Genomic DNA, 27726 nt, shown 5'->3' with positions numbered 1-27726 from the left:
TTTTTTACAATACAAGTTGCTATTGTATCATTCATTTTGGAGTTTTCATTAGTTTTTTTCTGGGTGTCCTCTATACTGAAGTTTCATAACTTTCATTCTGGGCAGTCTATCCCACTCTTCATCTCTTATCTATTTCTTTATTGGTTCTTCCAATTTCTCACAGACTCCATGTGGGGATTCCATGTTTTTTTCTGAGGTTACTGCATAATTATTCTCTTTTGAAGGTTTATTCTAGAATTCTTCCCCCCACCCCATATTTCATTTTAAGGAGTTTTCCTCTGACTTATCCTTTTCTCTATCCCCCCATTTTCCATTTCTCCAATGCTGTATCTTGGAAGCCTTAACTGATGAAATTCTCATTACTGAGGGAGGGGAAGACTGACTAAATTGCCTAGGGTCACACAGCTAGCATCTCAGGCCAGATTTGAACTCACAAAGATGAGTCTTCTTGACTCTGGGCTCAGTACTCTATCCAGAATATCACCTAGAATATGCATTAGGTTATGTAAAATCTATACATTAGTGATTTTTCCCCTCCCTTTTGTAGTGGCTAGTTTATCCCAAGGATGGCCCACTCATTTAGAAAGCAAATAAAGTCAAATGAATGAAATATGGATAGGCAAATCTGATTAATTTCACACTCCAATGATTTCTTCAGATTCCAAAGCAATACTAATTTACCTTTTTGTATTTGTACTAAGACGATAGAAAGAATATTCTTTTGCAGTTTTGAATTCTGAGACAGGTAATGGTTTTTGGGGTTCACCTAGGTACTTAGTTATCTCTGTACCTACTTTTCACCAATATAAGCAGCTGATTTATTTAAAAAAATCAAGCTGGTATTTCTAGTGGTATTGGTATGAGGCTAATGCCAAATAGGTTTATTGTATTTAGAAAAAAAGAAAAAAGAACACACTTAAATGATAAAGGTTTAACATCCAAAAGAAGGAGATAGTTAAGCCTTTGTTTCTTCAATGACAACTCTTAGGTCCATGGCCCAAGCCTCGGTTAATCCAACCCAGATGTTGGAAAGCAGAGCACACAGTTGTCCCCATCAGTCCTAGGAGAGCAATGGAACCCACCAGGCCTCGATTCCGCTTGCTTGGTTCTATGAAAGAAGCAGAATAAGTTATGTAGAAGCTTCCAGATTCTATCCTCTGCACACATACCATGAAGGTGTCTTAGCATTATAAGGCACTTGGTCTTCAGGAGGTTGACACAGGAAACTATCATTACAGACTAAAGCTGTTATCAGTACTTGGGCATACTAGATAGAAACAATATCATGAAACAACAACACAGGGTACCTGATAAGACATGGCAAGAGTCCATGGACCTATTTCTTTGGAGTAGAATTCTTTTCCCCATGCACTCCTGCTTTTCTATCCCAATTTACTTTTTTTTTTTTAAACTCTTGGCTTTGGGAAGCTCACTGTAAGCAAGTTAGAACTTTAAAATATTTTAGATCATTGATCTATTCCCCTTCTCACCCACATTAAGGCCATGCTCAGCTGAAAGAAGATTGAATAGGGAACAAACTACATATGAATGTACACTCATATCAACAGACTTACCTCCTGTGTAATAACCATAAGCATAAAGGACACGTCCAATTATCCACGCAATCCCCAAACCAGAAACTACACGCTAAAAACAAAAGTAGATTCATTTTAGCATCATAAAAACAGAACAAACATTAGGCTTAACATCTACTTTTGGCAGAGAGATTTAACAAAATTTTACCTTTTGGCATTTGGTATATTTGTATACTCTGAGTATATGATCAAATATTTTCTCTTTACTAAAAAATCAGATATATTTGAGAAGCTGGACAGCTAAGTGGTGTAGTAGATGGAGCACTGGGGCTGGAGTCAGGAAGACATGAGTTCAAATCTGCCCTCAGATACTTAACTAGCTGTGTGACTTTAAGCAAGTCATTAACCTCTGTTTCAGTTTCCCCAACTGTAAAATGGGGGTAATAGTCTCTACCTTCCAAGGTTGTTGTGAGGATCAAATGAGATATATTTTTGATCTATGAATAAGGGAAGAGTTTATGACCAAACAAGGAAGAGAAAGGACAGAAGAACACAAAATAGACCTAAGGGAAGAACATTTCTGCACAAACCAAATTAATGTAGTTAAAATTAGAAGGGAAATAGGGATATGGAAAAAATCTTTGCAAATTTCTCTGATAAAGCTCATTTCCAAGCTGTACATGGTATCCCAAAAGTCTCAGTGCATTTTTAAGCTATGAAAAAAATTTAAGCTATGAAAACTTAAAACTGTACTAAGACTTTTGGGGAGATTCTATAAAAGGAACTGATTCAAATATATGACTATAATCTATAAGACTGGGGAATGTTGATTCTCCAATAGAAAAATGGTCAAAAAATATCAATAGACAGTTTTTAAGAACTGTATAAAAATACTCCAAATCACTAATTAGAAAAAAACAAATGAAAGAAACTAACTCTGAGGTTCTACCTCATACTTACATTGGCAAAAATGGCAGAAAAGAAAAATGACAAATTTTGGAGTGGCTGCAGGAAGCTGTGAATTCATCAATTCCATCGAGCCATTCTGGAAAGCAATTTGAATCTCCTCCCTCACAAAAGTGTGTCTTTATCCCAGTTATACTACTACTATTAGGCCCATAAGAGAAAAAGGAAAAGGATCTAGATCTACAAAAATATTTAGATTAGCTTTTTTTTTCCTGCAAAGATGGAAACGAAGGGCAAGCCCATGTGTTGGGAATAGCTAAGAAACCATGGTATATTAATGTAATGTGATATTATTGCACCATGAAAAATGTATAACCTCAGAGGAAATTGGAAAGACTTCACTGTAAAGTGCATAAAAATGAGGAATATAATTTTTACAATGACAACAAATTATAAAGTGGTTTTGAAAGAACTTAGAACTCCGACTTATGCAATGGTAAACCATGAGTCCAGAGGACTGAAGATGAAACTCCTGACTCAGAGGTGATAGACTAAAAAGAGAGAATGAGACATATATTTTTGGACATGACCAATATGGGAATTTATTTTGCTGGACTACACATATTTGTTATTTTTTTTTATTGTTCAGTTGGGAGAGGGCAGTAGGATACAGAGATAATACATTTATAAAATACATACAAAGAAAATACTACTTACAGGATGGTAAATGCCTCCAACAGCTAGGAAGAACAAAAAGGAAGGATACACTTCCAATCTGAAATACAGACACATTAAGATTAATTCTGCTTCAGAAATGAAAATCTTGTTTTAACACATTTTTAGCAGTAGAACATCTTGCCCGAGCATCCTCTCTTTACTCCAACTCTCCCCCCAAAATGGGTTGCAAAAGATGGATTAAGCCACTAGCACTCACCCAGGAGGGTTATAGGTCAATCTTTCCTTCCCACTTTGTAGGGAATCAAGGTCTGCTCACAGTATGTTAAAGAAAGGTGCTATACAAATTTACATCTGGATTTTATCTGATCAAAAGTTTTCAGGAAGCTCTGATCCCTGGTTGTCCTACTTTTTTTTTTTAGCAACTATTTCTATTTTTTTTAAAGAAAATGTTTATTGATGCACCTCCCCCATATACATTAAAGCACTCTCCAATAAAAACATATCCATAGGATATAGCCTCTGTGACTGATAGAGTAACATTATATATTCAAAATTCACCAGCTCTCTGCTGTTATGCCTAAGCTATACTCCAGTATCAGTCCTCTGGGAACAATCCCGGATTTGATCCCCAGTAGCTATTCTTGCAAGAGTCCCTATGCCTACCTTGAAATGGTTACCACGATAGTACTCCTCTCAGCACTGAGAGATCACTGTTTGAAAAGAGGTCAGAGGGCACAAACAAACCTTATCACTCACACACATTTCAATGTTTTTGACACACAGTCTCTCGCTGGGCTCATGATCAAAGCCTTTCTAGCCTGGTTAGACCTACCGGCGCTTATGGCCCATTGGTATAACCCTAGAGAATCCAGGATCTCAGATGGAGGTTTTGGAATAGGAGGCAGGACAGTCAGGACTTTAGAAATATCTTTGATTGCCTGACAGGGACAGAAACCAGAGTCCCATGCACAAATGTTAGACCCCATACTCACGTATTCTGGTGGGCTCGCTGAATGCAGTTGAAAAGGTGCCCATTTTCTGGATCAGTACTGTACATGGTGGGATACTAAAAAAACCACAAAGCACCCGTTAGTCCCAATATCACAAGTTCACATAATTTGATGCAAACTTTCTAAGGTATTTTTGGACAGATATTCAAACCCATGACTGGAACACACCCTCTCCTTCCCTCCAGCTCTTCAAATGCTTTGCTTACTTCAAGGCTTAGACAGGAGGCTTTTCCAGAGGCAGCCTCCCTCCTCCAGTTACTTTGTGTTTATTTACACAGACACCTGTTATATCTGATAGAATGTAAACTCCTTGAGGGCAGACTTTTATTTTTGTATTTCTATCTTTAACATATTGATTGATTCAGCCTTTGCTTATATATTTGTAATAATGGAAAACTCACTCATTTTTGAATTGAGAGCTAATCTATCCTATGTTAACCAGAAAGAAACCGACCTTTGGGTCAGTGCTAGCCTTAGAGCAAGGGGGGGGGGTGTGAAAGGAATTTAAGTCTAGCAAATAATAGTTTCAAAATGACATAATATAACCTCAGGTTTCAGATAGTGTTCAAAGACTAGCCATTATTCAGATATTTATTGTGCTAGCGATTGTACTAGGCTTCGATGGGGAAATAAAGAAAAGTCCCAGATTCTATGGAGTTTATAGTCTAAGAGGGAAGATATGAGACTGGAGTCAGAGAGCCAAGTTAGGAGGCAATACCTACCATCCAGACCAGAGGTAATGAGGGTCTGAAGCTGGCTGGAACAAAATCTTAGGGGAAGTTATAGGCAATGAAAGCAAGGATGTGAGTAATGGGGTTAGTCCTGGAAAGGAGGGGTGCCTTCCTTCTGAGACAGGAGGAAAGGAAAAGAGAATGGATAAAGATACAGAGAAACAAATGAAGTCAGAAGGGAGTTGGAAGAGTTCAGGTCTAATGGTGCTGATCATTTGACTGATGTAGGAGGAGCTACCATTTGTAGAGAAGAACATAGAGTTAAGAGCTTGAGAATAGAAATTTATTCCATGAACAGTTAATACCTCTGTTATACCAGAGAGAATCTGCCCCAACATACAAGAACTTCCATGACCTCACCATAAGCCTATACCGCATGCTTTTTATTTTTTTTTGGGGGGGGGCATTTTATTCCATTTAATTCTGAATTTAAACATCAAATAAAAAGAACAATTCCATATGCCAAAGTAGAACAGAAAGAAATGATTGTACATGAAGTTATGAATTTCCATTATGTGTGACTTTCTTTGCCTTTACATATTATAAAATCAATATTTATACCTTAATTTAAGATGTAAAGTCTCCTTTAAGGGATGGTTTAGAAAGCTAAGTGGTGCAGCCAATTAAAAAGTTAAAGGTAAAGACCAGAGGTATGGAAAGTATGGTGTGTGTGTGTGGGGAAACAAGAATAAAGAAAAATAGTTTTGAGGACTTCGATTTTTTGTCTTCAAATGAAAAAAAAAATACCACCCCGCCACCACCAAAAGCAAAAAACCCAAACCCATGACTTTCTTTAGAAAGATGGAAAATATTCAGGTTTGCTATTTATGTTGTTGGGCAAGTGACTTAACATCTTGGGTACTTAAATTCTTCATCTGTATACTGAAAAGTGTGAAACAGAATCCTTAAGGTCATTTCAATTGCTAGATTTTGTGGTGGTGGTGGGCCTACCGGGGGCATGCTTCAGTTTTTTGGAAGTCTAGAATAATGATAGATACTATTGTATGGCAGAGGGGAGGCAGGGACAGGGGGGAGCAACTTTGAGTCAAAAGGTCTCAGTCTGAGGTCTAGTTCGGCCATTTACTAGGTGTATAACAATTCAAAGCCTCAGTTTCTTTCCCTGTAAAATGGGGAAAATATTTGTGCTACTCATCTCACAGGATTATGGCGGGGGGAGGGGGGGATGATTAAAAATGAGCCACTCAAAAATAGAGTCTTGGACAGAGTCAAAGAAAGGGATCTTAGAAGCCATCTCACCTCAGAAAGAAAGGCAGAAAGGACCAGTAAAAGGTCAGAATGTGGGTTGGATCAGCTCAAGTTCTACAGGACAAGGTTTGCATTCCATGATTTTGCCATAGCTTTTTGTCCCTCTCCAACTCTTTATTTTTTGTTGTTAAATAAGCCTTCTTTTTTTTAATGTATATTATTTTTGTTTGTTTGTTTGTTTTTTTTTGTTTTTTGTTTTTTTGTGAGGCAATTGGGGTTAAGTGACTTGCCCAGGGTCACACAGCTAGTAAGTGTTAAGTGTCTGAGGCCGGATTTGAACTCAGGTACTCCTGAATCCAGGGCCGGTGCTCTATCCACTTTGCCACCTAGCCGCCCCTTAAATAAGCCTTCTATACCTACAACCCTATTGTAGAGACTGAATCCAGGAAACACAATGGCTTTGGTTTACACTTCCTAGCTCTGACCATGATTCATCACCTTCCTTCTTAGGTCCTTCATCAGTAAAACCTTTCAGCCTTCCTGAGGCTTCCAAGGTGTGCAACCCCACTGGCCTTGTGTAAATATGCACTGTCACTATAATGATGGTGATGGGGGAAGAAAAGGGGGGAGGGTTTCTTCTGTTTAGAAGATTTTTTCCTTTTTCTGTAAACTGAGAGAAATCCAAGATGCCACGTTCCCTAAGACTCAGCAGGTAGTACCTCCATTTACGAGACAAGTGAAATACCATTAAAATCTGAATTCAACTAGTAAATTTGTAGCTGAGTAAACTATTTATAATGTTTCAAGTTACTTGACTAAGATTTGCTATACTTTAATTGTTCTCTTTCTTCCTCTCTCTCTTTCTTTCTTCTTTGTGGGCAATGAGGGTTAAGTGACTTGCACAGGGTCACACAGCTAGTAAGTGTCAAGTGTCTGAGGCTGGATTTGAACTTGGGTCCTCCTGAATCCAGGGCTGGTGCTTTATCCAGTTTTATTTTCTTTCAACAAAGTAACCTAGATATGTAAAAAGTTCTAAAAGGAATTTTACCAGGGCCCCTAGGTGGTATGGTGGATAGAAGACCAGACCAGAAGTCAGGAGGATTTGAGTTCAAGTCTAGCCTCAGACACTAACTAGCTGTGTGACCCATGGCAAGTCACTTAACTTTGTCCCAATAAATAAACCAACCAACAAATAAATAAATGGAACCTTACTGAAATCAAGATTAACTTTAAGACTTAAGACTTTTGGAACACCATGTCATCATGTATTTCAATGATTTCAGAAAATAGACATCATTGGTAAAGCCTGGAAAACTGTTACAACCATACCATTACTGCCCTCAATATAATCTAGGACTTCTTAAACTTCTTCCATTGGTGACTCCTTTTTGCCTGAGAAATTTTTATGTAACCACAGGAATGTAGATATATAAAATAGGTATAATAACCTTTAACTTTTGCCAAATTTTTCATGACCCCCATATTCAGTTATATGACCCCATATGGGGTTGAGACCTACAGTTTAAGAAGCTTTGATCTAGACCAGAGTCCTCTCCCCACTGCCCCAACATGTGTAGTCAGTGTGCATCTTTGGTGTTATGATACAAATATGTTTGCCATCCTGGGTTCTGCATAGTGTGTGTGTGTGTGTGTGTGTGTGTGTGTGTATGTGTGTGTGTGTCTTTAGGATAGAGTTGATGTCAATTCTAGGCCAATTTTATGATGCTACTATTTAGTATCCAACCTATGGCTAAAAATTCTTTTTCAGGGTAGGGTTGGCTGGGGAGGTTCCAAACTGTCTTCACCACACCCTTCTCCTAGGGCAGGCACTTTGGGGAATTGGCTTCCATACAGTGATTAGAGTTAACTTGCACACAATTTTTTTCCAGTGCAATGTTGACTCATTGAGGCTAGCTAGCTTCCTTTGTTAGTCAAAATTTCCCTATTTTAAATTCTTGAAGCAAAGTCAAGGTAATGAGTTTGAGAGCAGGGATGGGTAGGACTCTGCCCAGTCTCTACTCTTTTGTTACTAACCGCCTGAGGAATGCTAGGCTTCAGACATTTGTTAGGTCCCCTAAAGCACTGTGGTAGATAATGAGGGAACAAATATCACTTCTTCTAGGGAGAGTGAAATTCATATTGAGACTAGCTCATTTATTACATGCTTTATAGTTTACAAAGTGCTTTCCTCCAAAGAAGAGATATCAGAAGTTACTTCTCCCTTCTCCTTTTCTAGGAGAAAGAAAGAGAGACAGAGACAGAAACACACACACACACACACAGAGTGTGAGAGAGAAATAGAGAGAAGAGAGTGTGTGTATGTGTGTGTGTGAGAGAGAGAAACAGAGAGAGGAGTGTGTGTGTGTGTGTGTGTGTGTGTGTGTGTGTGTGAGAGAGAGAGAGAGAGAGAGAGAGAGAGAGAGAGAGAGAGAGAGAGAGAGAGAGAGAGAGAGAGAGAGGAGAGGGGAGAGGGAGATTGCTTTATTTACTGTTGTGAAACAATGCATATGTCAGATTCCTCCCCCCCCCAATTGCTTGGCTTTGCTGAATTTATTTTTCTCTATCTCCTTTAAAAATTGTTTAATTTTAAAAATTATTATTATAAGGGATGGCTCTCTGAAAGTGAGGGGAAAACCTGGGTCCTATAAAAGCAAAATATATCAATTAAAAATCTATTTTAAAAAACTACTCCCCTCATAACAACTTTGTGCCAGCATTATTTTTTCCTCCCATTTTAGAGATAGAAAAACAAGCTCAGGGATTGATCTTGTGGATGACATCCAGATGGCATCCAGCTAACAAGTGTCAGAGCTGGGACTGGAATTGGTTTTTGTTAACTCCAGGTCCAGTGCTCTCAAATATCAGTTTTGCTATCTGGTGATCCTGGTAAAGGATCAAACTTGGGCTGAAATTTAGTTTCACTGATTTCATACAACATTATTCCAAAACAACTTAATAAAACCATTTTCTGAATAAGGTATCAAAGCTTGGCACCTAGCACTATGCCTAAGCATATTCAGGCACTTAATAAATGCATGCTGACTGATTGACTGCAGAATTATGAATCATACTTTAAAAATATATTTGGCTTAGAGCCTTGCTAACTGCAGATCCATAAAAATAAGATCATAGTATCATAATATTAGAGCTAGAAGGGATTTCATTTTTACAAATGAAAACACTGGGAGATTAAATTACTTGCCCAAGGTCACACAGGTTAAGTGGCTGAGGTGAGATTTGAACCCAGGTCGTTACATACTACTATATCTGGTAACTTCCAAACAGAAGAAAAACATTCAATCCTATCTTGAGGTAGTCAAGCATTTCACTTTTCCTTCTTTTCTCCGGTTACAATATCCAACAATAACAATGTCCTTGCAAAAATTGCCATCATTGTGAGCTTACCCCTTCTCCCTGCTTTGCAAGCCAGAGGCTCTGAGGCTAGCCTGGAAAAAGGATCAGTTCACACCCTTCACTTACCTCCACTTTGTACTTCTTCCGGGCCTTGCCTACATTGATGGCAAGATGAGTGACTAATATGAAACTGGCGGCACCAGTGAGAACCACAAAACCATATTCCTTTGAGAGGACTGCCATCTTGGCACTGTTGGAGAAAGAAGCACACCATTAGGAACAATAGTCCAGTTCTCAGCGTGCTTAGATGAGGCACTGGTGAGAGATAAAAGAAGAAGTGCAAAGCAATTTTCATATAATGGAAGAAAGAATGGATAAATTAATTTAATTATTGAACAAATGTATTATTATTTATAAAAAGCATTTCCTAAGCACTGACTACATGTAACACCAAGGATACAAATAGAAAAAAAAAAGACAGTCTTTGCTCTTAATGAGCTCATATTTTAATAGGGGGAGACAACACAGGTAGGAGGTTTCAGGTAGGAAGGGCTAGGGAATTGGGGGGGTGATGTGGTAAACCTGATATATTTAATGTCATTTCCATTGATAAAGCCACATATAATTCTGATTATATGAACTTTCTTATCTGTATCTTTAATAGCGTCAAGAGGAGAATGTGAAAAGCAACATGAACTTGGATCAAGGAACCTGGCCTTGAATATTGACTGTCCTTACTAGCTGTGTGGTGATGGGCAAGTCACCCCCCCCCATCTTAGTTATCACCTGTAAAAAATAAGGATGCTACTTCCAAGGATGCTACTTACCTTACAGGGTGTTGTACTTGGAGGGGATACTTTATGCACTTTAAAATTCTATAGAGGGGGCAGCTAGGTGGCACAGCATATAAAGTACTGGCCCTGGATTCAGGAGGACCTGAGTTCAAATCCGACCCCAGACACTTGATACTTACTAGCTGTGTGACCTTGGGCAACTCTCTTAATCCCCATTTCCCCCAAAACCAAAACCAAACAAACAATTAAAAAAAATTCTATAGAAATGGTACATGCTTCTATACACATACCTTACACATGTGAAAGAGAGGCAATATGATCAAGTGGAAAGACCAACCCAGAAGACCAGGCTTCAAGTCCTTTCTCTTACATATACTAGCTGTGGGACCATGGACAGGTCACACACTTGTAGAACCCCAGGCAATTCTTCTTATTTATTTGTTTGTTTGTTTGTTTGTTTATTCATTCATTAATTTATTTTCATTTCTAATTAATTAATTAACTCACTTATTTATTTATTTAGTGGGGCAATGAGGGTTAAGTGACTTGCCCAGGGTCACACAGCTAGTAAATATCAAGTGTCTGAGGCTAGATTTGAACTCAAGTCCTCCTGAATCCAGAGCCAGTGCTTTATCCACTGCACCACCTAGTTGTTCCTCCAGGCAATTCTAAGACCAAGTCACAAACAGTTACTGACCTATAAAATTAGGACAAAATAACATATATTTTTATTTTACTATTTTCCTCTATGAACTCTACATTTTAATCTTATATGATTGTACCCCTGACCATGCTACACTTTATCTCCATTGTGTCCTTCATACTGTTCCCTATGCCTGGAGTGTCCAGTTACTCCCTTCTTTGCCTGGAGTGGCCAGTTTCTCCCTTCTTTGTCTGGTGAATTCCCATCTCTCCTTTAAAGCTCAACTCAAATTTCCCATCTTCCCTGACACCTTTTCCTGTGTTCTTCAGGTGACAATGATCTCTCTTAGCTACATTGTACTTTGCTGTTGTTGTTGTAGTTTAGTTACCTGTGCATGTGTCATATCCTTGCTAGCCTGGAAGCTCAATGAGGGTAGGAATTGTATGTTCTCTGAATTTTGCATTTTCTCTAGCAAAGGGCTATTTAAAGAGGAAGTACTTAGTAAGTCTTCATGGAATTAAATATGAATTCTGGTTATAGGAAAATAGCAATGCAGGTTTCCTAATACTCCAGTAGAGATTCATTTATTACCTACCATCTGCTCAGTACTGTTAGAACATAGAGGAGTAATAACGATAGCAGCTAACATTTATATAGTGCTTACGGTGTGCCAGGCACTGTACTAAACACTTAACAGTTACTATCATTAGATCCTCGCAACAACCCTAGGAGGTAGGTGCTATTATCATCTCCATTTTACAGATGGGGCAACTGAGGCAGGCATAGGTTAAGTGACTTGCCTAGGGTCACACAGGTAGAAAGTGTTTAAGTCTGGATTTGAACACAGATATTCCTGACTCTGGGATTGGACAGATTATCAAAGTCTAGAAAAAACCAACAAAACCTGGCTTTTTATGAAGAAAGACAGGGTGAGGGTGTTTAGACAGAAGTTTACATGAATTGTGTTTTACATGGAAACTCGGATGGAACAGCTCAGCTTATAAATCATTAAACCCAACACAGAAAAGCAAAAGACTCTGTCTGCCCTGCCTCTGCTTGATGGCCAGATGCCAACAGGGCCCAAGGTTGGCAGTGCTGCCCTCCATGACTCTGCATCTGGCAGCTATGGCTGTGAGAGACCTGTTCAGCAGGGCCCAGAGATTGAGAAGGCAAGCACTTTTGGCCCTTTCCCAGGAAGCTTTTTGATAAATTCTAGAGTTTAGAAAATAAAGTTGAGAAAAAAAAGATAATTGGTGGAACAATTATTAAGATAACAGCATCAACTCGAATTAATATAGTATTTTTAGAGTTCCAAAGGCAAGATTTAATACATATACATATTTTAATAACATACAGAGAAAGAATAGAATAGGGTGAAAGAAAAAGGGAGAGAGACAGAGCTAGACAAAGACAAGGACAGAGAAAGAGACAGGGACAGAGACAGAAAGACCTGTATGTCTATCTCTCCTCATGTATCATTATCTCCTTTTAATGCTCAGGACAGCCCCACACATTATCCCCCCCCCCTTTTTTCAGGGCAATGGGGGTTAAGTGACTTTCCCAGGGTCACACAGCTAGTAACTGTCAAGTGTCTGAGGCTGGATTAGAACTCAGGTCCTCCTGAATCCAGGGCTGGTGCTCTATCCACTGTGCCACCTAGGCACCCCATCTTCCCATCTTTAAGATGAAACAGGTTCAGAGTAATTTTCCAAGGTGACATAGTGGTTAAGTGATGGAGTCAGGACTCAAATTCAGTTCTGATTCCAAGTTTGGCAAGAAGAAATCACGTTGCAAACACCATTAATGAAAGGTCCTGACACTGCTCCCCTCCCCCATACCTTGTAGACAAAATAATTCCATTTTTTCTACATTTTTTCTATTCTTTGAGTTATTTCTCTGCCTAGATGTAAGTTTGATTCAGTCTGTTTCAAGTTTGTAAATGAATAAGACAATCACATTCCAAGTCACGTAGTATTATCCAACTGTAACAATTCATAAATGGCCACTATATATGATGGGTATATGAAGCAGGCCCCATAGTGCAGAGGAGAGAGTGCCAGACTTGGAGTCTGAATGACCTAGATTCAAATCCTGTCCTATTCACCAGCTATCAGACCCTCAACATGTCATTGGACCTCTAACTTTCAATTTCCTCATCTGCAAAATAGGAAAAAAGAACATGTCTTAGAGAAGCTTAGATTCTCCTAGGGGTATATGATAGGTAGACAATTATAACACATGAAAAATTGGACAAGCAAGAATACTAATTGGAGTGGGGGAAGGCGAAGAAGGCTGCCCAGAAGAGCTAACTTAGCCCTGAAGGTAGACAAGGAGAGGTAGAAATGTGGAAGGATAGTGTCAAAGTCAAAAAAAGATACAGGTAGTCACAGAATTATAGAATTTCAGAGCTGCAAGGGACCTCAGTGGGCATCTAGTGCAACCCATAACTCTCCAAAAATTCCTTTTACCCTATAACTGACAAGCAACCACTTAGCTTGGAGGCCTCCGAAAAAGGAGGAACCTTCATTCTCTGAGGAAACCTATTCTATGAGATTTTCCTTATAGGAAGACTCGGTTTCTTTCTCTGCAACTTCTACTTAGTGTTTTTAGTTCTGTCTTCTAAGAAATAGAACAAACCTAATGTCTTTTCTACATAAAGGGTCTTCAAACATCTGAATACAACTATAATATTATACCCCTACCCTAGACTTTTCTTCAGGCCAAATACCCTCAGTTACTTCAACTGAGCCTCATTATCATTTATTATTCTGGTTGCCCTCCAGCTTATCATGCTTCTTAAAATGTGACACCCAAGACTGAACACAATGCTATCTGTAGATGTGGTCTGACTAGGGCAAAGTATAATGAGCCGATACATCACCTCCTTATCTTTTATGTTTCTCTTAATGCAACTACATTAACTTTTTTGGTTTTCCTAGCACACTGTTGATTCATTTTAAGTTTTCAATACATTAACCCCACCCCTGACCTTCCTACTCTGCTCCCAACTCTCTAACCATGCCTCCTCCACTGGCTACTTGAGAATTATTTATTTATTTTTTTGTGGGGCAGTGGGGGTTAAGTGACTTGCTCAGGGTCACTTGGCTAGTAAGTGTTAAGTGTCTGAGGTCGGATTTGAACTCAGGTCCTCCTGAATCCAGGGCTGGTGCTTTATCCACTACGCCACATAGCTGCCCCCTTGAGAATTATTTTTAAAAACATGGGTATATATATATATATATAGCTTTATATTCATTCTTATTAGATCTATCTTGTTTCAGCCCATTGTAAAAATATTTTTGAATGCCAATATCTGGTGTATCTAGATATCCTTATCATCTGGGTATCATCTATACATTTGATAAGCAATCTATCTATACCCCTAACCAGGTCATTGATAAGAAATAACAGCAGTTCTCTGTACCATTCCACTAGAGACCTTCCAAGTTGACATGCAACAATTTCTTTGGAGCTGACCATCCAACTAGTTCTGAATTCATCTAATATTATCTAGCCCCACCTTATTCCATTTAGGAGGAGACTTTGTCAAACACTATGCTAAAATCCAGGTAAATTATAGTATAACTACAACATTCCTATGCTTTTCCAGTTTAGTGGCCTTGTCAAAAGAGTCAATTAGTCTGGAGAGAGCCAGTTAAATTAAAGTCATTCTGGCTCTTCAGGAACATTCCTTTCCTTTCTCCCCATTCCCCTGCCCCAAGATATTAACTAACCACTCCTTTAATATGGTATAGAAGTTTGCCAGGAACCAAACTCAAAGTTCATTGGCCTATCATTTGTAGATTATATTTTCATTCCCTTTTTGAAAAATTAATAGATTAACATCTGTCCTTGATCAAAAGTAGTACCTTTTCCATTCACCAAGATCTTTGCTGAGTCACTGATTGTGACTTTTGAATTGCAACTATTAAATACCATGAGATATTTAGGAGAATAAAGCCTTTGCGTAGGAATTAGCAATTCAGAGCTGATTAAGCCGGAGAGGGTTAGGAAGTGAGAAAGTGGTAAAAGAGACAGAGGCACAAAGCATTCTCTTACTATGTTTTTTGAATTTCTACTTCAGCAGTACCCCCTTCTTTTCCATCTATTCTCTTGCCTCCCTTCAGTCCTATCTGCTGCAACCTGATCACCCAATGCACATTGGTCTCCCAATCCTTTGAAAGCCTTTCATATCTTCCTGTCACCCATTTAGCAATGCAAGGATACAAGAAAAGTAAACTAATAATAAATGCAAGGTAGTGGACCTGTTTTCTCTGTAACCAAACTATAAGTTCTTCAAGGGCAGGGTCTCTGCTCCTTATACTTCTTTATATCCCACTCAATGCTCTATATTCGGAATGTACCCCAATATTTGAAGGCAGTTATAAATACAAAAGTAAAACCAGCAAAAGGGAAAGTCTTTTGTTAGGTTTGAAATAAGGTTAAAGTCTGGATTTTGCCCTTTCAACTTTGGGCATACCTCCAATAGTTGACCAAGAGGAGAAAGCTTCTTAAACCAGGTAGGGTGGGGCTAATCAGACTAAGTCTGCTAAAGGTTATTTTGTTTGGGAAGTGGTTGGCTTGGCCAGCCCTTCCCAAGGCACACCAGTTGATTACTTCTCGTGGTGTCTATTGGGGTCGGGGATACTTAAGAAAAGACTTCATACTGTTAATGAGTCATGGGATTACATATTTAGAGCTGGAAGGGTCCTTAGTATCCTTTCATTTTACAGATAAGACAGAAATCCAGAGAAGTTAAGTACTTGCCCAAGGTCACTCATAGATAGTAGACTGAGATTTGAATCCAGGTCCCCTGACTCAAAATCTAGTGCTTTTCTTTGATGGATTTGCAATTTTGAAGGTATCTGTCCTCCATTAATACAATTCATAAGCCCTCCTTTCCTTATCAGAAGAAAAGGGGAATAGCTCATAGTATTTTTTTTTTAGTGAGACAATTGGGGTTAAGTGACTTGCCCAGGGTCACACAGCTAGTAAGTGTTAAGTGTCTGAGGCCGGATTTGAACTCAGGTCCTCCTGACTCCAGGGCCAGTGCTCTATCCACTGCACCATCTAGCTGCCCTAGCTCATAGTCTTTTGAAAACAAAATGATTAATTTCTGGCCTGTGTCCTTCATGATCATAGTGATGAACCAAAATAAGCTGTTTAATAAAATACCCATGCCCCATTTTTCCATTTCTGAGTTCAGAAGACCCAAATTCAAAACTTGTTTCTGACGTATACTGTATTTTTGATCTTGGCCAAATCATTCTACCTTTCAGTGGTCTACATGATTTAAAAAATATATTTTTTTGGTTACTTTTTAAGTTCCAAGCTGTCTCCCTCCCTCACCCACCCCACATTAGAGAAGGCCACCATTTGACACATTATCTATATATGTAGATCTAGAGACATATTTGCGTCTATATGTCTGTCTATCTGTAAAACCATACTATGTATACTTCTATTTATCTGTTCTCTTTCTGGAGGGAGATAGTATTTTCCTTCCCAGGTCCTTGGTAGTTGATTAGAATATTTATAAGTCATAGGTGACTTTTAAAAACTCTTAAGTTGCAAAGGTGTTGATCTTCATTGGTAAAGGGAGTTTCCTAGAGTAATATAATCACAGGTCTATTCCCTATCCTTACTCTCAAGACAATAACGGTAGGAAAAAGTTCAGAAACTGATTGGTTATTATTACAAACTCTTAAAACATCCAATTTGGAGATTCAAAATGAAACCGTTTAGTCTCCAATCTTGCTGTACAAAGCTTGATTTAGTTAGGTGTAGCTATCAGAAATAGGACTAGCCAGTCCTAGCTGACAGTGTGCTACTTATGTGAAGGGGATTGGACTGGGATCCAAGTCTGAATCCGAGTTCTATTTCCTTCTATACTACAGGATGCTTTTCAATTAAATTCTTATGTTTTCATGTAGCCTAGCTCTATCCCCATAAAAGTAGATGATCACTTATAGTATGAACTCAAGACTTTTACCTTTTAAAGAGAATCCTTGGTTCTGTTTGCTGTAATACTTCAATTCATTGACTGATCCTTTAAATAAAACAAACGAAAACAAAACGAAAACAAAAAAACCCAACCTAGTTCAAGTGTGATTAGTGGGGTTCAAATTTACAAAATGGTTTGTGCTTTGAATGAGGGTCTGCAAATGAACACAAAATGCTTGTTCTTTTCCCAGACTGAATCATACTTGAGATCAGGGTCAGCATGAGAGATGGTGCAGAGTAGCATGGTGCTTAAGGGTTTATAGAGATGAGCATTTTTCTGTTGGGTTGGGGTAAGAATTGATCTCTTCCTCCCCTTCAACTGTCCATTCCTACCCTGGGATCCCCTGGATTCCAGGACTGTCTAGAAAGCAACATGGTTTGGGAAAAATGTTTCCTCAGGAAACTGGGCCTAGCACACGTATGGGCACAGCTTAATCTAAACATAGAACCAGATTAACCTGCTCAAAAACATGTCAAGACACAGTGGGGCAAGTGAACTCAGAAACATGAGTTAGAGAGCAAGGTTCTATGGAATTGGGTCAAAGAGAGCACAGATAGATAGTGAAAGGATAGTTTTCTAAGATCAGAAACCTTCTAAGAAATGGGAAAGATATGACTACAGGTTCACAGTTGTAATCTACCTGAACCCCGGGGGAGGAAATCTTTCGGGCCCAGCTAAGGAAATGCCTCCCCCTTCCCGAGCCAGGAAACTAGATTAGATTTCCAAAAGGTAGAATGTCTATTTAAGGTTAATAGGGCAAAAGGGGGAAAAAAATCTGAGGGCTCAAGTCATATTGGACCAAAGGAAAAAATATCGGCAGGATTAAGTCTGAATAGAGCATTGTTTCCCAAACTAAACTATATTACTATCTTGTATAAAAATGTAAACTAGCGGGGGCAGCTAGATGGCGCAGTGGTAAAGCACCGGCCCTGGATTCAGGAGTACCTGAGTTCAAATCCGGCCTCAGACACTTGACACTTACTAGCTGTGTGACCCTGGGCAAGTCACTTAACCCTCATTGCCCTGCAAAAAACAAAAAAAACAAAAAAAAACAAAAACAAAAAAACAAAAAATGTAAACTAGCCATGGGAACCATCAGTGGCTGAGGTTGAGGGGGAATCCGAGACAGGACATCATTTAAGTTTGTGAGGTAAGTGGCTGGGATTTGTGGGATTAAGAGTCAAAATAGCCTGGGAAAAAATTTCTGCTGGGGAGCATTGGTTGGGAACCTTATCTCAGACAAACCCCAAAGGGATTTCCATTTGAAATTGTGATTATTACAAACTCTTCAAAGCTTAAGAGTAAGGAGTATCTTTGACAGAGAGACAGAATAGCTTGGTTTTAGAAGAAATGACCAGTTCCTCACTTTGTTTTTGTTTTTTAATTTTTTAAATTTTTACTAATTTATTAATTTACTTATTCATTCATTCATTCATTCATTCATTTTTTCCCCTCACTTTGTTTTGAGATGGGTTTTAGAATAAGCTTTGGCTAAGGTACTTCCTTCTTTAGTAATGCCATTCACTGATGAAGGTTTTTCAACTCTCCAGGCTTCCCCTAACCTTTTCTCCAATTTCATGCTTCTGGATTCACTCTTATCTTATTTAGGCAGGAGTTACTTCTATTGCATCAGGGCTAAGTTCATGGCACTTTTGAATTACACTTAAGTGAACTCAACTGGGTGTGGGGCCCTCCTTCACTAACCAAATTGCTTCCTTACAACATACCTACTTTCCCGACATAGAGTGCTCTAGACCAAAATTTATACTATTAATTGATTAAATAATAATAATAAAAAAAGCTACCTCCTTCCTACCTGACACCTGAGTCAGGCTTCTTTCTTTTTCTTTTTCCTTTCTCATAAGGAATATCAAAGTTTATAAGGCATAGCAAAGTTCTAGGACTACAATTAATTTCAAAAACCCTACCATGGATCTATTGAGTTTTTTAATCAAAAAAGGAATCACTTTTATTAAGCTGCAGCATGGTGTAGTGAATTCAAGTCAAAGCATGTATTAAACTACACACCTGCTGGGATAAGGCACTGTGTTAAGGCCTGGTGCCAAAAATGCCAGTCACCTGCCCTTAGGGAAATTATTATCTGTGAGTTTGGGGAAAGACTTGGAGGAAAACACATAGCACACAAACATAAGTAAATTACAAGGTAGTGAAATTGCAATGTCATTAAGGTCTAAGTGGTGAGTTTCAAAAAGATTAAAACAGGAATAAATTTTCCTCAACCCAAAGCTTGATTAACCACACCAAGAGAGTGCCAGGGAAGGAACGCCTCCAGGAGTGGACAATTTCCAATTCTTTTTTCACTCTTAGGCCTCTACCTAGGTGGAATAGGAGGCCAAAAGGCAATGGAGAGTCATGTCTCTGCTCTGCAGCACTATACTGGAATACAACAGGAGCATGAGAGGTGCTGCCTGTGAAAGGTCTGGAAGGAAAACAAAAATGGAATTTGGCTTTATTTAAGTAAGCATAGCTGGAATTCCAACTCTCAGAGTGAAAGGTCAACAGGCAGGGCTCTTTAATACAGTTAAAAAAATACGCAGGCGAGGCAGCATAACATAAAGGATACAGAGCTGGCCTGAGGTCTTTGAAGACCTGACTCAGGTCTCACTTCTGACATATGCTATATGGACTGGGAAAATAATTTAATATTTCACTGTTCTAGGCAACTCTCTAGCATTGTAAATGACGAAGAAGATGCCAAGCTATCACACCGGTGGACGTTTTTTCATGTAATTCTTCCCTATACTAATGAAATCACAGACCCAATATCTATTTTTACTTGTGACTTAGATATGAAACTTCTGCAAGTTTAAGCATGTTATGTTCAATCAACACTTTTTGTAAATACTACCTGTAATGAAGACAATCACCGAATACATTATCTTCTCCTTGGAGAGAGAAGAAAAGGAGGGATCATAGTTTGGTGCTTAGCTATATGGGACAATCTCTTAACTGGTACAAATGAGCTCTCTTAAGGTCAAGACAAGGACATTAACTGTTCACTTGTCTCTGGATCCAGACTTTGGTGTGAGGAGGTATTAAAGCACAATCTCAAATGAAACTGAATTTCTTCTCTCAGCAAAGAATCTTAAAAACTAGATTGGCAGCAAGTGAATATAAATTCCAAATCTCCTACTTTGAGTCATGGAAAAAAACAAAGGACATTAAAAACCTCACATATGCATAAATCCAAAGCTAGCTTTCCCAGATGTGCCCTTGCAAGTTCAGATGGAGCCCTGTCCATTACTCTCTGTTTATTTGGAGTTCAGAGTCTTACTGCCTTTAGCTCTCTAGTAATGTAACCTTTTGGGTAAACTCTGTTTTCCAGTGTCTGGTTCATTTCCCAAATGGCAAAAGTCTAAATGGTCAGGGAAGAGAAAGAGTAAAATTCACAGGCAGTAGACTGGAGTTTGTGGTCAGAACTAATTTTTCCAAATTCTACAAAAATTTAGCAACAGTATAGTTGGAAAGAATGCTGAATTTGGAGATGGGAGACTGGGGTTTACTTTCTGGCTCTGATGCTTATTAGCTAATGTGACTATGGGCAAGTCACAATCTCAGAGTCTGTCTCCTCTCACAACCCTGAGAGCTAAGTGCTTTGAAAATGTTAAAATTCATTTAAAGGTTAATTACCATCATCAACAAGAATCAAAGAAAATTGTCTTGCCTTGATATATCAAAATGCCTTAGCACCCGTGACTTCTCCCAAATGGAATTCCCTTTCAAGTGTCTGAAACAATGTATTTCCCCTTCTTCTAGAACTACCTTAAAACTTGCCTCTTGCAGGAGGCCTTCCTGAAGTAATCTTATTTAGCCCCCATCCTTTTTAACAACTTATTCATTTTACACATGACAGATACAATATTACTGAATAAGTCTATGTTGTTGCACATGTTTGTTATCATCCACTAGATTGGTTCCCTTCTAATGTAATTCTTAGGAGACCTCTGCAAAATGGAGTGTATTGCACACAGATGCCCAGGAAGTAGTTAACTAGCTGAAGAAATGATGATTTCAGCCCGAGATTTCCAGCCATATGGAAGTTCTCTGGGGAAAGAAGTTTGGAAAGAGCTCCAAACTGAACAGCAAGCCTTCACCCTTAACTAGTTAATACCATACTTGGATGCTACATTCCAATATGAGGGTGGGAATCATAGGAAGGAGAATGATTCCCAATTTCTCCAATTTTCAGAGGATGCAGGTCACCCCCTCCGTGGTCTTTGTTGTGTGGCCAATAGTACTAACAACACATGTAAAACCATGGCAACCTTCTAGTTGACTTTTTTGTCTTATGATAACACATGAACTTAAATTCCAAGACATAGAAATGAGATCTTTAGTCATGCTTAAGGACATGGAAAGTTACAGAGGAGAAAAAGGCAAGACAGGAAAAAAAAATCAAGTTTTGGGTTCCCCCCCCACCCCCCACCCCAGTTTAACAAAAGAAATGCTGGCAGCTTTGAGCTGATTCTCAAGAGACCGCAGCACCATCACAAGGGAGGTGTTTAGCTCCAACAGAAATAAATCTCAGCACATCTTTATTTAAAATGTAGTCCGAGATAACTGCAGAGATAACATATTGCTTTTTAAAAATTCTATGAATGCATAAACTGAGGCAGAATGACAACTACTACTAAAGAGTTGGGACTTGATCTAGATGAGGGTTAAATTTTGCCTCAGATACAGAGAGATATTGGACTCAATTTCATTAATAGCGGAAATTTCCTTGGTCAATGCAGGGTAGCACTTGGCCTTCAATTATAGCCTTAGAGAATTGCCTAGACTAGAGATGTCAAACACTTGGCTCTGGGAACAGGCAGTGTATAAAATTCAGTAGTGTGGCCAGAGCCTGATTAAAATATAATTGGGAAATGTTTAACAAAATAAATAAAAAGACAATCAAACACATATTGTTAAGTTGTGGTTTTCTAAGTTAATATGCTGCCTGCAGAGATCTTACGAATACCCTTTTTCTATTTGAATTTGACACCACTGCAGTAATACAATGAAAGGCATTTGTCTGTCAGTGGGTATGAGACAGAACAACATCCTACATCTTCCTGGAGCAGAGTCCCGCTCTTTCCACTAAACCACACTGTCCCAAACTCATATAAACTATTTCTTTTGTTTTTGTTTAAGCAATTGGGGTTAAGTGACTTGCCCAGGGTCACGCAGCTAGTAAGTGTCAAGTGTCTGAGGCCAAATTTGAACTCGGGTCCTCCTGAATTCAGGGCTGATGCTTTATCCACTGCACCACCTAGCTGCCCTTGTATAAACTACTAAAAGAGGTGGCAGCTAGGTGGCACAGTGGATAAAGCATCAGCCCTGAATTCAGGAGGACCCGAGTTCAAATTTGGCCTCAGACACTTGACACTTACTAGCTGCGTGACCCTGGGCAAGTCACTTAACCCTCATTGCCCCCCACCCAAACAAAACAAAACAAAAAACTATTAATAGAGTAGGAACTATAGTAGATATAATCACAAACTGGATTTTGTGAAAATAATTTAGAATTGCTTTTGAAATACATCTTTTTTTTTTTTTGCTAAAGTGCTTACCTTCCTAATTCTATTTTGCCTCACCAAATATTCATATTAGTTTGATTCCAAAAACACACAAGTTGGTCAGGGAAGGAAAGCAAATAGACAAGAATGTAATAAAAAATGAGCACAAAGTAGCCTGGAATCAAATAACCTACCCACAGATACTTCACCTGAAGATACTGAGTTGATGGCTAAAATGCTTTGGTAGTAAAGGATGTCATAAACATCCTGCAGGTTGTAAAAAAAGATCCAGTAGATTGCAATAAGGATATTCACATATTTATGAATGGCAGTTAGAAATACTACTAGGTGATGCAGTGGATAGAGTGTCGGGCCTGAGGTCAGGAAGACTCCTATTTGTGAGTTAAAATCTGACCTCAGATACTAGCAATATGACCTTGGGCAAGTCACTTAACCCTAATTGCCTCCCTAACCTCCAATAAAACAAAACAAAACAAAAATACTGGGAAGGTAGGAAGGGGCCAGGTTGCAAAAAACTTTGAATGATAAATGGAGGAGTTTATCTTTGATCATGGAAGTGAGACCTACTGGAGTTTACTGAAAATGGTCAGACTATTGATTTTGGAAAATCACTTTGGAAGGTTGTATGGAGAATGGATTGGAGAGGGGAGAGAATTCAGGAAAGGAGACCAATCCAGAGGCTATTGCAATAGTCCAGGCAAGGGGTGACAAGGGCCTGAAATAGTGGGGTCAATGTGTAACTAGAGAGATGGGGACATATAAAAGAAGAAACAAAGTAAAGATAATATTTGGCAACTACTTGCCTGGGAGACTAGGAGGATATGGTACCCTCAAAAGTTACAGGAAGTTGGGGAGGAGAAGGTTGTTTTGGGAAACAGATATCAAATTCTGTTTTGGACATGAGTTTGAGATCAAGAAAGAGATGGTTCAAAATGTCTCATAGTTGCATATACATATCTGGGAATCAGCTGTAGAGAGATAATTAATCCCAAGGGAGCTGAAGAATGCACAAAGGAAGAGGGTAAAGAGAAAAAAAAAAGAGAAAAAGGGCCGAGAGAGAGTCTTTGGGGACACCCTTAAAGGATACTACAAAGATGAAAATCCTGCAAAGTAGGATAGTTCAATGAGATGAGAAGCAAGAAAAAGGAACATCATAAATCCCCAACAGAATATCAATTAGGGGACTGTGACCAACCGAGTCAAATGCTGCATCGAGGTCAAAAAGGTTGAAGATTGAGAAAAGACAATGAGATTTAATAGTTAAAAGGTAATTGGCAACTCTGGAGTAAGCAGTCTCAGCTGAATGATGAAGCTGCAGGTTGTTTAGAAAAGAGGAAGTGGAGGCATCATTTTGTGGGCGTTGAAATTAGCACGGGCTCCGCCCGCCCCGAATGTCACCTGAGAGCAGGTTAATAAAAGGGGGGGGGGCGGCGGCGGCAGCGGTGGGCTAACAAGAGACAAAGGGTGGGGGACGGTACTAGGAGGTTGGAGAAGACAGTAAGAGAGGAGACAGACAGGAAGGAGCAGTACGGAGTGAGGGGCTTTTCTGGGGTTCCTCGCTATGGTAGTGAGAGAGAAGTTAAAGAGTGAAGCAAGGGGCTATTCAGTGGGGGCGGTCAGCACAGGGGAGTTGGAGAAAGGGTTTTCCAGTTAGAAGGTAGAGAGAAGAGGCCGGACAGAAAAAAGACGGAGAAAAAGCTAAAAAAGAGAAAGCTGGAGCATACCAAGAGGAGGCAACAGCCCTTATTATATTAAAAGCAGACAGGTCGTATAATTTGCATTTCTTTACCCTTATCGTTTATATTGATTTTTATAAATAAATTCTGCCTTAATTATTTAATTAAGAGGCTTCTTAATTGTTTGCTTATCAATTTGGGAGCAGTGTGGAGAAATTTTATAAATGGTCCGCATTAAATTAATAGCATTCAGCCAGCCAAACATCCACAGATTAGTCAAAAATCCACAGATTAGACCTCCAGTGAGATTGGGCCCAGCTAGTTAGCAAAAATATTCTTACATTTGAAAGGCGACCTAGGCAGGATTTACAGCCCAATTATCATTTTTCTAAATTTATAATTTTCATATAATTATGGTTATATATTTTTTCAGACTAGATTAGCTAGTTAACATTTTTTTTATCAATCAATCAGTAAACATTTATTAAGCCCTAACAATGAGCCAGGCAGTATTTTTTTAATTAATAAAGTATTTTATTTTTTCCATTACATGTAAAGATAGTTCTCAACCTTTGTTTATACAAGCTTTACAATTTCAGATTTTCTCCCTCCCTCCCCCTCCCCTAGACAGCAGGTAATCTGATATAGGTTATATATATATATACACACACACACACATAACAATCCCATTTCTGCATTAGTCATGTTATAAGAGAAAAAAATCAGAGCAATGATGGAAAACCTCAAAATAGAAAAAAAACAACAGCATCAAAAACAAAAGAAATAGTATGGTTCATTTAGTATCTATACTCCGCAGTTCTTTTAGTTAACAATTAAAAAAATTTTTTTTTAATTTTTTTTACAATTTCTAGGTGACTTTTCCTCCCTATCCTTTGACAGCTCTATGGAGAATGTATCTAAGTGAGAAAGACCTGAGGCAGAGACATGAATTGGGAAGCCATTGCAATAGTCCAGGTGAGAGATGATAAAGGTTCTGTGGGTAAGGAGTGAATCAAAAGACAACCTTAGATTTTGTTTAAATCCTTACTCAAATACTCTGGCCCTGATAACTAAGGAAGACCTTTAAAGGATCTATAGGCTTTCAAAACTCTGCCATGACCCACATTTCCACAGCATTATCATTATGTGTGGGAACATCATTATGTCAGGATGAAAATGAACAACTTTATTCTTCCAAAAGGGTGAAAGGATCCTAATTCATCTTCTTCACACTGATTACAAATGAGGGATCTGGTGCCCAGAGCAGTAAAACACTTTACCCAAGGTCACACAGGTAGGAAAGGATGAGAATCAGGACTTAAAACAAGTTTTATGACTTTTTTCCAAATCGCTGCTGTTGACTGTTCTAGTTTCATCTTGAAAAAAGCCACTTAACCCGATCAAAGGTTCACACTATCCAACCCAATGAAGATTTTAAAAGCCCTTTCAAATGCTGCAGTGTGGTGTGTACCCAGTAACCTTGAGTATCTTTCATTAGCTGTTAGGTTACATGCGATCAGCAATTTCCCCCAAAGCGGCCTCCTGCCTATAGGAGAGAACTGGTGTGCAGCATTTAGAAGGCATTTGCTAACCCAGCCTGGAAAAGCTAGGGATTTGGAGTCAGAGGATCTGGGTCCTAGACTTAGCCCTGCAATTTAGTACTGGTATGACCACAGGCAAGTCATCTCTCCTTTCTGTGCCTCAGTTTCCCCATCTGTAAAAACGAAGATGTTGGACTTAAACGACACCCTGTTCATTTAGCTTTAAATCCCGATTAAACCCTACACTCTTGCTTCAAGGAAGGTACAGTAACAAATGCTGTAGCTACAAGATAACTCCACGGAGGCAATCCCATAAACCCTTCCTGCTATTATGTTTCTCCACCCCCCCTCCCCCAAGGGATGAGGGTCACGACTGCCTTCAACAGCTTTCCTCCCTAGAGTTTTTAGACTTTCGCTTTCCGCTTTTCCCCACCCCTGGGGCTGATACGTAACTAGTAAACTCTCGAGATCAAAAAAGAAGGTATTAAAGATGGAAGTTTGATACAGGGGCCAAAACTTCAGAGAATGACTCAAGGACAGCAGCCACTCCTAAATCCCGCAGCCCCACCCTGCTTCCTCTGGGGCTCTCTGCATCATTGGTACTGGGAGGGCTTCTGAAAATCCGTCCCCCAAATGCCAAGCAGTGTCTTAAAGTTGCATCCCGTACGCTGTTCCCCGTCTCCCTGATCCCCCACCTCCTCTCCTGGCATTCTGGGGCGCGGCATTCTAGCATCCCCTGCAGTGGGGAGCAAACCAATGCACACGTGCAAATATGAATGGACAAACGTTTCCACCAGGCAGGAGAAAAAGAGCCCCAATTCCCTGGGCGGTGACCGGCTCCTAGCAACCAGCCAGCCGCCCCCGCCCCTGCGTTCCCAGAAGGGAGTCTCGCTGGCTGCATCCGGGGTTGCTTGTCTACTAGGCCAGCTCGGAAACCCCAATGTCATCGAAAGAGGACCTAGCTTGGTGACCTTCGGTCCCCACCCCCGGCGCTGTGCGTACTTTCAGTTCAGAGGCCCTGGGGAAAGCGCTCGGGCGGGCAGTGCTCCCCAGATGTGCACCCGACCAGGGGCAGGAGACGGTGAGAGTCAGGGAAGCAACCGAGAAAGCCTTGACCTTGGAGTTTCCCCTGGGCTACGCAGCCTGTGACCCCCGCGACTCTGATAGGCTAGGGAGGGGAACGAGACGGGGAATAAAGAGCTTTGTGAATTGAGAGTAAAAAAGTCCCTAAAAGCTAACCAGGAGCCCCAGGAGGCTAGGGTTCTAGTTAGGGGCCAGAGAAAGGGAGGTGGGAGAGCCAGAGCGCGGAGGTGGGATCCTACTCAGCTTTGCAGTTCACAGCCCCTATCCACTTACCTAAATTACCTTCGCCCAACAGTGCTCGCTCTTGCCAGGCGATCCGAGTATGTATTAGAGCACTCTTCCCGGACAAACAGGCAGAGGAGAAAAAGGAGGAGAAGGCTGTGCCCAGAGTGGACCACGCCCTCAGAAAAACCGCTCCCTCTCTCGACACAGGCCACGCCCTTTCCCTCCCTCCCTTCTTGTTGGGCTGGACTCGGGACTCTGGGGTCCAGGAATGGACTCTTGGGCAGGAGGGCGGCTGGAATCGCTGGAAACGCGGCCTGATGCTTCTCTGCACTGCGACACCCCTTTTCCAAGAACCTAGCCCATCGGGGTGGTCCTTTGTTCCCAAACTCGGCTCCAGTAATGCTCTACTCTTCCCTATCTCAAAGCGGGTTTGAACAGAAGCCGGAGAGTAGCGCGTTATTACTTTCGCCTCTGCCGAGCCACCGTAGTTCTGCTCTATCTTCATTTATTTATTTATTTATTTTTAAAGTCTGGAGAGTAAGCAACTCTAGTTTTGATCTTTTCCTCCCTTTTTCTGGCCAACCGGACCCGAGGCTCGGGCGGTGCCTCTCCTCCAGTGACAACTTTAGCAGAAACTTGGGAAAATGTGATATGTTGCTGTTCGTTGGTTTTAAATGACTAGTTTTGGGAAAGAGGCTGATTCTATTTGTATACCTTCTCCCCTCCAGTTAATTACTTTTATTTATGTATTTAAAAAACAGCAATAGTTTTCCAATATCCTTAGTAACAAAGACAAA

The 27726-nt window shown here is 39.8% G+C and overlaps 1 protein-coding gene across 1 annotated transcript; it reads right to left on the bottom strand.

Moving 5' to 3' along the window:
- Nucleotides 1–852: 852 nt before the first annotated feature.
- MGST3 (microsomal glutathione S-transferase 3) lies at nt 853–27342 on the bottom strand. The gene is made up of 6 exons (XM_043964486.1): nt 26978–27342; nt 9547–9670; nt 4112–4185; nt 3159–3216; nt 1575–1647; nt 853–1108 (listed from the first exon to the last, which is right to left on the bottom strand). The coding sequence occupies exons 2-6, from the start codon at nt 9661–9663 to the stop codon at nt 972–974; spliced, it is 459 nt and encodes a 152-aa protein (XP_043820421.1). The 5' UTR covers nt 9664–9670; nt 26978–27342; the 3' UTR covers nt 853–971.
- Between the last annotated feature and the right edge of the window lie 384 nt (nt 27343–27726).

This window comes from Dromiciops gliroides, chromosome 4 (assembly GCF_019393635.1).
Source record: "Dromiciops gliroides isolate mDroGli1 chromosome 4, mDroGli1.pri, whole genome shotgun sequence".
Lineage (NCBI taxonomy): Eukaryota > Metazoa > Chordata > Mammalia > Microbiotheria > Microbiotheriidae > Dromiciops > Dromiciops gliroides.
This window is presented reverse-complemented; position numbering and strand designations above follow the sequence as displayed.